The sequence below is a fragment of the Pseudopipra pipra genome, chromosome 7 (genome assembly GCF_036250125.1).
Source record: "Pseudopipra pipra isolate bDixPip1 chromosome 7, bDixPip1.hap1, whole genome shotgun sequence".
Taxonomy (NCBI): domain Eukaryota; kingdom Metazoa; phylum Chordata; class Aves; order Passeriformes; family Pipridae; genus Pseudopipra; species Pseudopipra pipra.
This window is the reverse complement of record NC_087555.1, coordinates 19,472,318-19,488,014: the sequence shown is the minus strand read 5'-3', so window position 1 is coordinate 19,488,014 and position 15,697 is coordinate 19,472,318. Positions and strand designations below refer to the sequence as shown.

The window sequence follows — 15,697 nt, the reverse complement described above, 5'->3', positions numbered from 1 at the left end:
GATATTTTGCTCTGCAGGGAGTAACAATAGTTTTCAATGAAAACCAGGACTGAAGGATTCCCAAGGAGTTGGCTGGCTGGTAAACTATGACTTAGAAAACACTTTCTTCTTCACATTGCAAAGTAGAATGTTCTCTGCTAGCCAACACAGAAAGCAAACTGCTGGTGTGCACCTTTCATAAAGGAAAAAGCTGTAAAATTTGATTCTTACTTTAAAAATTAATGGCATCTGTGTTTCTCTAAGGGGTGCATAAGTTTGTAAGATTCTAGTAATGAATTCAACAGAAATGGAAAGCTTGTTTCAAACCAGCGTGATTGTTAACTTCATGCACACGCTGCGTACTTGGTGAAGAGCAGTTCATTTTGTATCTTTACTGTGAGGCTGATCTCACTGTAGTCAAGCTAGTGGTCTAAAACATAGTGGCTTACATGGTCCACAGGCTGAATTTTTTAAACAAAAGAATGCGTATTAAAGGAAATATTTTTCTAAAATAGTGACTGTAGCTTCTGGTAATAGAATGGGGGAGAATGTGATAGTGTTTAATTCCCCTTGGTTAGAATGCCAGTGTTTTGCCATAGTGTCATTTTACTGCCAGGTACCATATTTCCTGGAGGTGTAGCACAAAGATGCTTTATATGTTCCTTTCTCTTTGTTTGGTAGGTAATATATTGTGAAGCTCAGAAAAGATTTAAGAATTTTTTCTCTTTTTTAAAACAACAGCTGCAGCATACTTTCTTTTCCCCATCCATTATGAATGCAGTGAATGTCAGAACATTACAAACGTTCTGACTTTCATTATTTTCGTGTACCTTGTTAATCCTTCAGAGATTGAGATACACAGCAAATTTTGTTATCATCCTGTAGTTAGAAGCAATTGTGATGTGCTTATAGGGAAAAAATCATGGTGTCTTTGAATGTGGGAGACCAGTTATGTGTGTGGCACTGCTGACAAAGTCCGGTGTGACCTTGAGCAGGTCCTTCTTCTCCTTCTCTTGAAAATATATTCCTCTGCATCATAAAGTCTCAGAACAAACAGACAAGTATTTGCAAAGGACTCAGCACACTGATGACAACCAGGCAACTTCTGAGGTATTTACTTCCAAGAGATGGGCTCTCACAGCTTTTTAAGTAAGCAGATAAATATTTTTCATGTGTTAAGAAAGGAGGGATAACACAGTGCATTTAATTAGCCACATATGGATAAGCTTCCAAGTTATGGCCTTGGAAGCGACTTGGATGATTTCTTTTCTTTTGTTTTTTTGAAGAAGTGTCATTGAATATACAGATGATTTTTGGAACTGTATAAAGAAACACAGGCTTCCTCTTCAATCTATGAGCAAAATTTCAATGATGGCCCATTTAGAATATATTATTTAAGTATCTCCAATGGATCTCCACATTGACTTTCTTTACAGATTTTTGCATTTGATTTCTTCTCTCTCAGGCATGAAAATAAAATTATCAAAAAGGCCTCTGAAACAGGGGTGGTGGTTTAAAGCACTCTGCTTGAGTTGTGTAAAATCTGTCTACTGCACAGTAAAACTCATCTTTTTCAAGAGTTAGAGCGATCTCTGGGATGAGATCAAAGCTATAATGAACATTTTGAAGAACTAAAAAGTATTCCAGAGCTTTCACTTAAGACATTCTGTTAAGGGAGATGGGAAAATGATATTTGTGTGACAATTTTGAAAAGCACTGCATTAGTTAACAAAACTCTGTCTTTTCAAGTTGAAGAAAAAAATCCCCTGAATCCTCTTTTGCAGTGCTTACTTCAATTTTTCCTCTTTTTTTGGCATACTAACTGGAAAAATTGAGGAGAAAGAGAGATCTCAACAGTTGTCGAAACATTGCTAGAAAGTTCGTGAAAGGTCTTAATTTTTCTGGACTGATTTGCTCTAGGAAAAAAAAAAAAGGAATTAATTGATGTGCAACTTTAATGCAAAAAAACCCCCCAGACATTTCAGTATTATTTTAACTGTGTTCAACATCCCTGATTTCGGATAAAATAAATGATGAGTGCACCACAGTGCATGAGTCCCAAGTAAAAGATGGACAAGTCCTATGGGCCTGTTGGACAAAATCACTACCAGAGGGAGGAATGCCTCTGTTAGGTGCAGTTTATGGAGAAAGTAACTAAGAGGTTAAACTGGAATCAGCAGCTTCTCCAGGAAAGGTTTTTTTACGGCAAGTGGCTCTCTGCCAGCAGCTTCCTGGGGTGCTGACTTGCACGTTGGCATCTCTGCAAAGTATTGTCCCAAATTGAAGCCCTAACACAAGAACTCAGAAGTAATACGGAATTTATAAAAAAAAATAAAATCAAATCTCTTCTAGAACGTAGGTACAACCACCCTAGGACATGTTCTGTTTATCTTAAGTACAGATTACTAAAGGTACTTTAAAAACTATGAGAAAAATCATGGAAGCTGATAATGGTAATATGCAAGGATCTGACAAATTTTCGAAGCAGGTGGTCTAATTGTTTAGATTTGGGAAGACAAACTTGAGACAGAATGCCGAATCATGATAAAATAAAAAGCAGTGAAGCTGCAATTTTTTTCTGCTCCCTTTACAAGGATAAGGGCTAAATTAAAACTTTAGTTTGAATCTCACATTTAGATGTGGAATTGTTTTCATATTATATGAATAGTTAGCTTATTAGAATGTGATCAGTGGGTTGACTGGAAGTGTGCATCAAGTTTGTGAAATAAAACAGTTCTGATGTCCAAGGAGAGATTCCTGTTAACTTCAGTTTTTCTTAGACAAGATACTTGGTATGTTAATTCTGATTTGTAAACTACTCAAATCTAGTAAATACAAACTAAGAAAGAAAAAAAAGGCAGAAATGACTGATGTAACATTCTTATCTAAAAAACAGCTGTGCAAATTGGTCTATCCTCATGAATAGTCATAGAAGTTAATAACATCAATAGAGTTCTCTGCTGTTATAATAGGTTTCTGTAAGAAGCGCTTTCAAAACCAGAATTTAGTAGCGATGTTCTTTGTATAGATATTTGAAGCATCCCGTGGAGCTTAATGTATTAAAAAAAAAAAGGAGATTGTTTGAAAGAAAACAAACCTGTTCTAATTTACAGTTACCTTTTTGTGGTGTTTCTTCTAGCTGGGATATATGGGCAAAGATATGGATTTGAAAGCTACATAGCGTTTTAGACATGACTCAAAAAAAGTACTTTTATGTCACACTAGGAAGGCACGAACTGTACATTAGGTTAAAACATGGTTTTCTCTGCTTCTTCTCTGATAGGTCATTGCTTGTGAACAACAGTATGACTACTCATATGATGCTCGATGTGACGTGTGGTCCTTGGGAATAACAGCTATTGAACTGGGGGATGGAGACCCTCCTTTATTTGACATGCATCCGGTGAAAACCCTTTTTAAAATTCCAAGGTATGGCACTAGATGGCTCTCTTCACTCACTAGTTTGTTCAGAGGCAGTCTAGTGAAAGCAGAAATATTGAAAGATCTGCTTCAAATCCCAAGAATCTCTCCTACAAAAAGATGTTAAAAATCTAAATGTTAAAGATTTTTATTTTTTCAGCCTGATTTCTACAATAATTCATATTTACAATTCCTTGAAATGATAAAGACTTACATATTTATTTTATTCTTATCTTAGAATATAAAATCATATTTTATCCAGGTACCTCCCTTAAAAAGTAGTTTTCTTTTCTTATACACTATGGATAAAAACAGTTATTTCAAAAGTAGAAGCCAACACATATAACTAGGGGAATTTTAAAATGTTATTCCCCTAGAGTCTTGGGCTTGTTTTCCTATGAAAGAAAACCACACAATTTTGACAATGCTGTGAAGCAGTCTGACAGTTTCAGCAAGCTGTAGTCATAATTTATTTTTTCAGATACCCAAGGATGTTAAAATCTGAAGATTTGGATTGTCATATATGGACAATCCAGTATGAATGATACTGTATTGGATAGGAAAAAGCGATAGAAATTCCCTCTATATATAGTCATGTAAATTAGCTGTATTATTTCATGCTGTTTACTTTTGGTTTCATCTGTTTTCATTTCATTGACTCTTCCTGAACAAGTTCAGATGGACAGTGTAAAATAGAGTTTGAAAACAGAAGAGCTGTAATAATAGGAGAAACATAGAATTTGTCCATCATTGATTAGACTGGCATATACTTGTCTTTTCCCCATTTTGGTTCATGAAGAAAGAGTCACCACTGACTGATAACAGTTTAAAACCTTCAGCAATACAAGTGTTTGACCTTTTGTTATCTGCACGGTTATCATAGACTTTTAAATTTCCTTCTGATTGCAATTTGCATTTCTGATTAAGTCTATTTATATGCAGATGCAGTTGTGCTGGGTTCTGCCTCATATAGTTATCTCCTTCTACCCAGCTCAGACCTGAACTGCCACCACTCTTTCCAAAATTATTCATACTGAAGCAGTGGTTCATCTTGCACAAGTATAAAACAGGTCCTGGCAGGTAAGGCAGCAAGGGAGGCTTCAGACTACTAAAGCAATGTCTATAAATTTTATCAATGTTCAAAGCAGTCATACATAAGTCATACCAAAGGTAACAGCAAGCAATAGGAAGATACATAGAATAAGGCATATAGAGTCTTTGGTTTCTATCTATAGTTTACCACTTTCTCTATTTGTTGTTGCATCTCTGTATGACTTAGCAAAACAAGGGAAAATTGTCGATCTGATTAATCAAACAATGGGTATATTTACCAAATAGAATGGTAGCAATTTTAAAGAGATATTTTCCTCTGCTGTGCATTATATGAGCTATAACCCTGCTGCTGCTAACTGTGCGTGCATACTAAGTGGACTATGATGAGTGCTGGATGGCATAAGGGCCTGGGGTGTAGGAGATACAGCTTCTTTCCTGGTACTTGTTTGAAGTCAATTCAGAGGGATAGCAAATATATAACAAAAAGGTGCATTCCCCTCTTAGAGTAGTTTGACAGTTTAGAATTAATCTCAGTGCAGTTCCTGATCTCTGTGCTGAAATGCACACACTTTTAACAGCATTTTTAACATTAGCATTGAGGCTCTTCTCAGGTTGAAAGAGGCTCTTCCAAGCACTGGCTGTTGGGTGCTCAAGCAGTGACGTATAGAAGCGTTGCAGCTCACCTTCTGAGACTGTTCAGTCCAAAATCCTCTAAGCCCAGGGATCTGGCATCTTTACTGTTTCTGCTTTTGTGATAGTATCTGTGTCTGAAGTTATAAATGCAAATATTAAGCTATTTGATGATTTTTAGGTAGTTAGTATCCTTGACTGTCATCTCTGAATTTATCCAATACAAATTCCTATCCACTGTAATATCTAGTAGCAAAGAAGCCTACAGGGTAGTTTTATTTTATTGGAAGAACTCTCATGTGCCACTTGCTAGCTTTATTTAGTAACCCTTAACTGCCCTATGAGAAGAGGAAAAGTACAGTCAATCCCTATTTCCCCTCTGTACATGACAGTGTCGTTGTAGGATCCAATCAAAAGAAGAGAAACCTTCCTGTTTCTTTTTTCTTTTTAGTTTTCTTTTTCATTATTGCATCTCTGGTCTCGAGTGAAGTCTGGAGCTTACAGCTCTTGAGGTATATACTGATACAGAGCTTCTTCAGCTAGATTTTGCTTTCAGCTGGTAAATGGCCACTAGCAGAAGATTACCAGTTTCCAAAATGATCTCACAACTGTAATTTGCTGTTCAAACCACTGGAGTATACAATGGAGCCAAATACTTATTTATGTACTGCTAATTCTAGGATTCCGAGGTATTGTAAGACCTGACTCAGGAAGTAATATAACCTTATATAATTCCAGTCTTGTGTATGTACCCATACTCTTAATTTCTGACAAAGACATATAGAATTTAGGTTGTTGATAATAGCTCCTGTTTCTGACATGATCTGATGTAAAACTGACAAATTAAGTTTCAAGCAATTGTTAAATGTACTAAATGCACAAATACCAAGTGACACCAATGCGCCTTGCACAGTTATGGTGTGACTTTCGTTCCCTACAGTCAAATTCCGTTTTATCTGGAAGTGCAAAAAGCTTCTGCAAATAACAAGCAATAAATGTAATGGGTAATAACAAGCAATAAAAATAAAAGGATATTGGTTCATTGGTTTATGTATATGGTTTCTGTATGTGTTCTCCCAGGATAATTTTTGTTGATGGGGCTGATGAGACTTTGGAGAAGAGGTGACATTGCTGTTCACAGTAAATGACAGTTGGACATCAGTCAGGCAGAGAGTTATCAAGAATTAGTTCCTTGTTCCCTTATGTTCTTGACTCCACTTGATCAATATCTTTTTATTTATACTATCGCAGTCACAGCAGTTACATACCCCCAGGATCTTTGGAGATATCTTCTTGTGTAGAACTCAAGTCAAGGACTTCTGTTAAACTTACTGCCTCCAGCTAACATAGATTCATGTCTGCGTTATGTAACTTGGAGCAGGGATGGACTAAGCTCCAGACTGAATATCTCAGAGGTCTGCAAAGGAGCACATCTGGGGATACACCGTAGGATACCAAGATGGATTATATGATGTTGTGGGAAGAGGAGGCTTCTTATGCCCATTTAAATTCAGATTTTCATTCATTGAGTTCAATGAAAAGTGGGATTAGAGACTGAATTTATCTCAACAACATAGCTTATTTCCAGAGGATAGGGGAATCCTCAGAAATCACTGAGTGTCTCAACCTGGGCATGAAAAGATAGGTGATCCCACTGTGCTGCACTTCCCTCAAAACCTGACCAGTGTTTCCAAACAGGAGATGCTGGATGCTAAGTGCTTTTGAAAACATGATTATTTTTTTTAAGGTGTGTAAGTATTAACTTCGTACTTTCGATAATACGGCCTTAGCTGTGGGCCAGATGCTTAAGCATCTTCCAGTGGTTAAACACCTTTCTTGTCCTACGGAAAATGTACTGTCTGCAGCAAATATCTGATAGCAAAAGTGGAGTGAAAAAGCAAATGCCAGTTAATTTTTAAGTCAGATACTTCATTAGACTCTGGGCCTTATTTCTGTATATGTAGATTTAGAAGAGGATATAAGTTCATGGACTAATGCAAATTTTAAAAACCTCTTTCATTTCTGAACATTTTCTTGTATGAAGGTGCAGTGTCTTGGAAACAGTTGTGATGCCACATGCATGAAACTTTTCTTAAAACTGCTTATGAGGAAGAAGCATTATCTTAGAGGAAATGTTAACGTTCTGTTTTGCGATGATGCACATGTTTTCCCTCATCAGAATGAATTCTTGGATCTAACCAATAAATCTCCTGAAAAGGGACCTCCAGTGCCTAGAGATAAGAAATAAATCATACTGCGAAGACACTGAACCATGAAATGATTCTGTTAACATGTCATCTGTCTGGAATATATTTTCAAATCTCCAACAGAAGGGTCTAAATTATGAAGGGAAGGTGGCCTAGCAAAGTTGGTAACTGGGGAGTTGATACTTTTAACCTCTTCCATCTGCTGCCACTACTTAGGTGTGTGTCTGTTTTGGCAAAATATTACGAAGTGAAAGATTCTCAAATACCATTACACCTAAGCTTTTTGAAGTAAAATAGGTCCATAAATTCTTCTAACTATGTTATCCTGTGAGAAATGTTGCATCATATCAGTACTATCTCTTAAGGTACCACAACAAATCACCACTAGTGATTTAAAATTTTGAAAAGTAACGACTATAAATAGTAGTGTTGCAAAGAGGAGATAAAGATTGTACATTGTAGTTTGGAAAGGGTGGATGGAGGTGTATGTACCGGTGTAAAGTCAGGATTTCAGATCCTCTTGCAAATATCCTGTTTTAGGATCTGTCTCTTTACAGTCTTTTACAGTGAGGTGGTAAAGAACAATTTTTCTGGGTTACACTGACAGGTGACACTAACAGAAATTAAACCAAATTCTCTTCTCATGTCTGCGTCGATCAAGAGTTGCTCTTCTGAGAGCAGTGCAAGGCATCTGTTTTAAAACTGATTGGTGATAAGAAATGGTTATTAAATTTTCTAACTCACAAAATCTGGGAATTAAATGAAATTTCATTTAAAATTATTATGCTTCATTAATTCATGTTAAATAACCAGGAATGAAATGGAATTGAGCTTTGAGTACTCATTGAATGGTGTAGTTCTTCATCTGTGTTGTACTGTGTTGAGATTTAAAACTCTTGGGAGTCCTTATTAGTTTGAATTTAGTGATGCCTGACTGCTTCAGGAGCTGACCTGCATCTAGCAGGACCAAACCACCTCCTACTCCATCACGACTTCAGTGTCACAGTAGTTTGCATGTAGGCAGTATAATTATCTTTGTATGTTCTGTGCCACCATACCCTCATCTTTAATGTTGGTAAATGAACTCCAAATAAGTTCTTCAAGAGTTCTTCAAGTTATTGTCATCTTTAAGGTATGATTTTGTCAAGAGAGAGACAATAGAATATCATTTCAGCAGGTAGTGTGACTGGGCCAGACATTGCATCTTCACCTTGCTGTACTGTATATATGTGGAGCACCTGGTAGCACAGGTAGTTTCAGCCATCTGAACAGGTAAGATCCATTGTGGGACAGTATTTTTTGGAGGTAACTTTTACATATTAACATTTTCTGAAGCAGCCTTTCATATTGCAACTGGCTTTACCAACTTTTTTGTAATTTTACCATTTGCAGTGGTACTGACACGATTTTGATATATCATGTAGCATACTCTTACTGCTGCTGCTTGGAACAGTAAAGAAACACAAATACGTGTTGTAGGACAGCAAAGCTTAGAGATTATTGCTTTTGTGAAATGAATTAATACAATTGTAGTTATTTAAAATGAAGTGTTTAAAGTGATTAAAGGAATGTGTTTCAGATAATCTTATGGTAAATTATTTGACATCAAGAATACAAGTTGTTTATTTCTTAATAGGAATGTGAAGTGCATTTACAGCACTGTGACTAACTACTTCAAAGACCAGATTCTGCCTATAGTTTTAGGCAGAGCATCATGGTATCCATAACAACTGTGTGTATTTGTCTGAGGAGTAATTTGACTTTTACACATAATTTTGTTGTCTGATACATTGGACTTCCATTACTTTGGGATTGTATTTTTATAGAAAATTTCAAATACTAAAAATGTAATGTGACATGTTACATCTAGTGAGCAGAAATACAAGGTCCTTGGGATCCTACTTAATTGGTAGGAATTGAGATAGACTCAATTCAAGAATAGAGTCTATCTCTAGGTGAAAAAAGATCTGTAACTAAAGATTGGGAAGACCACTACTAGTTCTTCAGGAGGTTACAGACTTGTCATACAATCTTGAACAAGTCAAATATGACTAGATTTTTTAAATTATTTACGTCTCCAAATAGGATGTTGGACAGCTAGTGGAATTTTTGAGAAGCACTTCTGTGTTTCATTTCTGTTAATATGCTTCTGTGTTTGAGGTTGGAAGAGACATTTGGGAGGTCATTTTGTCCAACCGTCCTGCTCAACCTGAGTCACCTGTAGCAGACTGCCCAGAACCATGTCCATAGAGCTTTTGAATATCTCCAAGAATTGAGAGTCTCCAAGAACGGAGACTCCACAACCTGTCTGGACAATCTGTGCCAGTCTTCAGTCACCCTCACAGTGAAAAAGTGTTTCCTGATGTTCAGGTGGAACCTTCTGTGTTTCAGTGTGTGCCCATCAACTCTTTCCCTGTCACTGGGCACCACTGAAAATAGTCTTCTTTCCACTCTCCCTTCATATATTTCTATGTATTGATAACATCCCTTCTGAGCTTTCTCCTCTATGCTAAGCAGTCCCACCTGTCTCAGCCTTTCCTCATGTGGGAGGTGCTCCACTCCCTTAATCAATCTTGGTGACCATTTGCTGGACTGTCTCCCGTGCTTTATATCTCTCTGGTTCTGGGGAGCCCAGAACTGTGGTCTCACCAGGGCTGAGTAGAGGAGAAGGATCACCTTCCTCAACCTGCTGGGAACACCCCTCCTAATTCAGCCCAGGATACCAACAGCCCTTATTACCACAAGGGCACATGGCTGGCTCCTGTTCAACTTGGTGTCCACTGAAACCTCCAGTTCCTTTGGTGCAAGGCTACTTTCCTGGTGGTCAACCTCCAGAAAATACTGGTGCAGGACTTTGAACTTTTCATTGCTGAACTTCTGAAGTTCCTGTTGACTATTTCTCCAGCTTGTTGAGGTTCCTTCTCTCTGGATGGCAGCACAACCCTCTGGTGCATCAGCTGGTCCACACAGGTTGCAATATGAGCAAACTTGCTGAGAGTGCACTCTCCAGTGCACTCAGGTCATTAATGAAGATGTTGAACGGGGTTGGGCCATTTTGGTCCCTGTGATGGATGAATGTCCTGGTATTTTACTTGAATGATCTGGCAAAGCATGTGTTAAGTCCACAGGGAAACAGTTTTGTGCTATGAGAACAAGATATTTTAATATTCTTACTATCACATTATCTCACAATTTACAGCAGTGCCAAAAGATGCCAGAGCAGGGGCTCTGCCCTAATAAGGATGTATAGGACTTATTCATTACTAATTAATTCCTAACAGGTTTGTGAATTGATAAAAGTCAAAGGCATCCTAAGGTTTGAATATCAGACTTAAATAGATTTGTGCCAGGGTTGAACTGAGTAATGAGTAACTTGTAGTACTGTTACCTTCATTATATTATCTGTGTTTAAAAAGCAGCTGTTTGTGTCTAAGACTATACCAAGTATGCATGTATAACTAGTCTTTTAAGTCTGGCAACAGATCTGGAAATTGAAGTGTATTCAGTTAGCAGCCATATCGTAGCAAAATGGGGTCTGTTCTCCATTTACCTTATGACATTTTAATATATTTGAGAAAGGGTAAAATATTAATATATATAATTTATTTAATATCTAATATATAAAATATTAACAATATTTTATATACTACAATATACTACTGTCATATTTTTATATACTACAATAGGGACAATAGGAAATCAGCCCTAAAATTAAATCATCTTGGTGCAATTTCCCTCCTCCCTTTCCTTAACTATTCAGTTGTCACATAACTTATCTACAACTACATAACTGTTTCTCATTGATTTTTTCTTTCTATTCTTTTTTATAAGCTCTGTACAGATAGAATTTGATTTTGCAGGTGCATTCCTTGTTCATATGTATTCATAGCGTAATTTCAGCAAGTAATTGTAATTTGTGCTCTGTGACTTGCTGTTGAATAGTCTGTGGTAAGCATTTACTGTTTCAGCTGTTAGGGAGGACTTTGCCTGCACAGTATATTTCTGGGTTTTGATTCACTGAGTCTCTCCTCCAACTGGCTTTCTGATGAATAGAAGGGTATTCTTTGGTGCTTATTTAAAACAGACTGTTTCAGCAAACATTCCTGCCAGTATAGTTGTTGCTAGAACGTTCGTGGAAATTACACACAAAAGACCTAAAATGTATGCAGCTGAACAGAATTCATCAGGAAACTCCAGTGAATAATCATGAAAACAAACATGCTCAGGTCTCAACCATTTTCTGAGCAAATAAAAAAGAATCACTTCTGATACTCTGTGTTATTCTCCATGCTGCACTCTAACTGCCTCTGAACCCTAGGTAGAAGCTGAGATGCCTGACAGATGTTTTTAGTGACTGCATATGCAGTTCATTTCATGCATTAAATGCACCTAAACGGTTTTAGTCATCCCGTTTCTAAAGTAAATCATTACTTTTCAAAATCCATTGCATAAGTAATAGCAGACTGCTAAGATACTGTGAGTGCCATTTTGTTTTGCTCTAGTGGAAAATTTCATGCTGACAAGGTCAAGCCCTGCAGTCTGAGAGCAGTCATGTGATGAAAGGCACATCCAGCAGGAGGAGAGTTGGTAGATGGACACCTACTGTCTCCTTCAGAAGTGAGGATTTGAAATGTGGCTTAGTTAGATTTAGGGGATAGAGCTGACCTACAAAGTCTGGCTTTTATTATTGTAGACTAAAAATACATTGGTTTTGTTGTGTTTTCAAAACTGCTCCCTGTTTCTTGAACGAACTACAGTAGTTACTAGCATTGTCTGTAGTTGTCCTTAGGCAGTAATAGTGTCGGGGTAACACTGTAATCCTTACATATAGTATGTACTGATTTTTAAGAAGATTCATGCTATGGTGCATAGTAAACTGGAGGTTGCAATGGAGAAGATGTAGTATGGCTGATTTTTCTTTTAGTGCAGCAAAATACTTGTGCTCTGCATTTACAATGAGTTTGAAGATGGTGAGAAAATCAGTCAGTTATAAATAGTTAACAGCCAATTTTCCACCATTCAGCCCAGGAAATAGCTTCCTTCCAGGTAGATAGCTCACATGTAATATTACTTTGCAGTAAGACATTTAGTGTTCAGATATTTTTCTATGATTGATTAATATACTTTGTTATGGAGATAGATTCTTAGGACAAAAATAATTGAGATAATCTTGGAGTCAAATTGCTCAGTAAAGAACTAGGTAGCTACATTTTCAACATATAAATCTACATCATTACCAGAGGTTGCTCAGAGGCTGCTGATGCCTTAATAGATAAGGTTTAGATAGATTACCTGCAGCACTAAACAATTTACTGAGAACAGAAAATGGGCTTCCAATACAGTCTAGATGAAACATCACAATTATTTGAGATACTCTGTAACCTTGGAAACAATTGGGAGCAGTGACATCAGCAACAATTATGTGCAATTTTGTCTTTAGTTTATCACCAAGGTAACCAGAGCAGGTTTCCCTGCTTGAAATTTTAAGAATGTCGTGGTTTGGTTTCAAGTGAGCATGCATGAAGCAGATTCTTTAGGGTCTGTTAAAATTGCATTCTGCTTCCCTTTTAAAATGATCCTTCAGGATTTAAATTGTGTAAACTCATGGGTTTGTTTGGGTTTTTTTTTCCTTTTTTCCCCCCTTTTTCTGTCTGAAACATCTGCAGACAAATAAAGCCTTAATTACTGTGCTAAATTCTCTAAATACTGGAAAGAAGGAAAAATCTATTTCCTTGTTGACTTCCTTTTGGTAGCCCTGAATACCAAGTATTACAGCTGCATACAGAAGCTGCAAATTTCACTACGTTATTTTAGAGGGTGGAACTCACCCACAGTTGGGGACACGTTGTTCCCACATCTAACTTCCTTGAGGGAAACTCTGAATTAAAACCTAGGTTCGCAAGAGACTTGCATTCAGTGCTGCCTGAGGACTATACTGGGTGAGTGATTCCATTGGACTTCCTGGCTGTGAGACATCTTTAATCAGCCTACCTCACCCTGTGGCTGTGCCAGTCGGGAATGGCCTAGGATGATATTCATCTTCATACTTAATCCAGAGGGGTGGGGTTTTTTTGAAGGAAAAATTTCCCCCCCTTCTGGAAAAGGCGATGTTTCAATTGAAACTTTGTTGCATAGTAGAAAAACCTGTAGTAGCCTTTATAATTGCTTTGTGATGGGAAAGTTATGTGGAGTTAGAGCCATAATGCTGACAGGCGGAATACTGAGACCATACAGTCTCTCATCTGTGTGTGACTAAATTTTAGAGAGAGGTATTTTGTATGAAATAGGGATAAAGCTTATCCATCTATCATGGAGGAAAAAGAGGAGACTGCAAAAAAGTTGCTTTTTTTTGAAGTCTGAAACACTATCTCAGGTGAAAGCATATCAGTGCTCTGAACCTGTGTTCATAAAACTTTCCTATTTTACCTGTGATGTCTTCCTTTGTCAAACATTTCCCTTTTTGCATATGTCTTTATCCTAGATTGCTGCACATGCAAAATGCACACTTGAGTTCTGTTGAGTTATTGTGCATTCAGCTTACGATATTGCAGGGCAGTTGGTGTGCAGGCAACTTGCCATGCTTCTGCCTTAGAGATACAAGTTAGAACTTGGTGTTTGAAGGAAAGTAATAAAATTCTGTTCCTGTTTGGAGTGCAGTCCTGAAGAAGTGAAACTGCGTTTCAAGCCATTAGCCTTGTGGGGTTCCAAAACAAACTTTATAGCCTATGGTTAATGTTGGAGTTCAGTAGCCCATATCACTTATAATGAATTGAGCCAAGTAAATTACGTTAGATTTCTGCATGAAAAAAAGATAATCCCTTCACATAGTTTGGTATTGTAGAACGAATACGTACATTTCATGGTACCAGAGACTTTCCTGGGATGTTATTGAGAAATAGATTCCTTCCTGAGAAATAAGATATTGATGTTCATATTTGTAAAGGAATTAATTCACTGACTGATAGAAGCAGAAAAAAAAGAAAGTGAACTTTTTAGATACTACCCACATTTTAGCAAGATTGTAATTATCCTTAGCATCATAATGAACGCATGTTGTTTATTTTATTTTTGTAATAAAAAGTCACCATATACCTGTGGGCTTTGCTGTCTGAAGTAGTATCCAGAAATATGCAATAACAAGTAATCACACTATTTGCAAACATATTTGGTGAAAAGGAGCTTTGCTTTGAAAAGTATTGATTTGCTTGTTGCAGTTATCAGTTTGATTAATGTTAAAATTTTATGCAATATATTTAATCATTAGTCCTGATTGGTGCAGTAATAATGCATTACACATATCTGCACATTTGCTATTAACAATTACTGTCTTATATTTCTTTCCTATCACAGATGTAGTCGTAAGTTAGAACTCATAAAATTTTTGAAGAAATATTTATTGGAGTAGACATTGGTTATAAATCTTTATAACTGCAGTATTCAGGGAGTTGATATTTCAGTGGGTTTATTTTACGATAATGAAGGGCCATTTAGGTTTCTCTTGTATCACCACTTCTCTCAGGAGTTCCTTCAGGAGGTGAAAGTTTTCATGACTGTTGTGAGGCCAAGAAAAACTCCCAGGCAAGACACCAGGCAGTGCGTTCTGTGCAGAGACCACATTTTACATATGAACAAACTGAAATGTAGTCACATTAAATGACTGTGCCATACTGGGTTCCCAGAGGTTACAGTAGTGTTGTTTGCAGAAATAGCATGCAGGGAGAAGAAGGTAAAAACGAAGGAGGGCAGTGGTAAATAAGGATGAAGACATGGTGAAATGGTCTGCAGGTTGGTTCTGTGATAAGCTTCAATATTTATATGGGGCTGAATGTGGTCTTGGACACATAGGGATACAAAGCAAAGGCCATGTTCATTTCAAAGTGCTGACTATCATGATGACTTAAGAGTCATTACTGAAGATTCACTGCAAATGAATTTGAAGTGTGAAGACCTGAGTAAATAAAACCTTGAGAAACCTAAGCTAAACTCGTAGCTGACCTGGCTTTAAGCAGAAGGTTGGAATAGAGACCTTCTGAAGTCCTTTCCAGCCTGTATTAGTCTGTGCTATGGGAAAAAGGTTCACTTCATCCATGCAGGTGTTTAAGGAGGAATTCAAATAGTAAACAGGGTAACTTACTTACTTTGCCAGTCTGAATAAACAATTGCTGAACTAATTTCTCCACTGTTGTTAGTAACCCTTGAAAACTTGCATTGAAAGCCTACAAAAGATATAAAACTAGATTTGGAGACTGAAAAAGAAACTGGTAAAACTGATCAAAACTAAGTGAATTTTCTAGGACAAAGGTAATTATTTTTACAGAGGACTATATTTGTTTTATTGAAAAAAGTGTTAATATTTTTATAGTATACCCAAAAGAAAGTTAGAGGCAACTTGAGCATAGCTCTGGTTA

The 15,697-nt window shown here is 37.0% G+C and overlaps 1 protein-coding gene across 27 annotated transcripts in view; it reads left to right on the top strand.

The window, feature by feature from the left end:
• Positions 1-15,697, top strand: part of MYO3B (myosin IIIB) — a 210,700-nt gene that overhangs the window by 42,719 nt on the left and 152,284 nt on the right. For 25 of the 27 annotated variants that reach the window (XR_010431949.1, XR_010431952.1, XR_010431951.1 and 22 more), the window contains one exon: positions 3,263-3,408. Coding sequence is in view for 23 of the 27 variants with exons in the window: in XM_064660901.1 (XP_064516971.1) it covers positions 3,263-3,408 (146 nt within the window). In the remaining 4 variants the exon portion in view is untranslated. Of the gene's footprint in view, positions 1-3,262; positions 3,409-4,341; positions 4,480-15,697 lie in introns of all 27 variants that reach the window. The other 2 variants (XR_010431953.1, XM_064660923.1) reach the window with 2 other exon arrangements.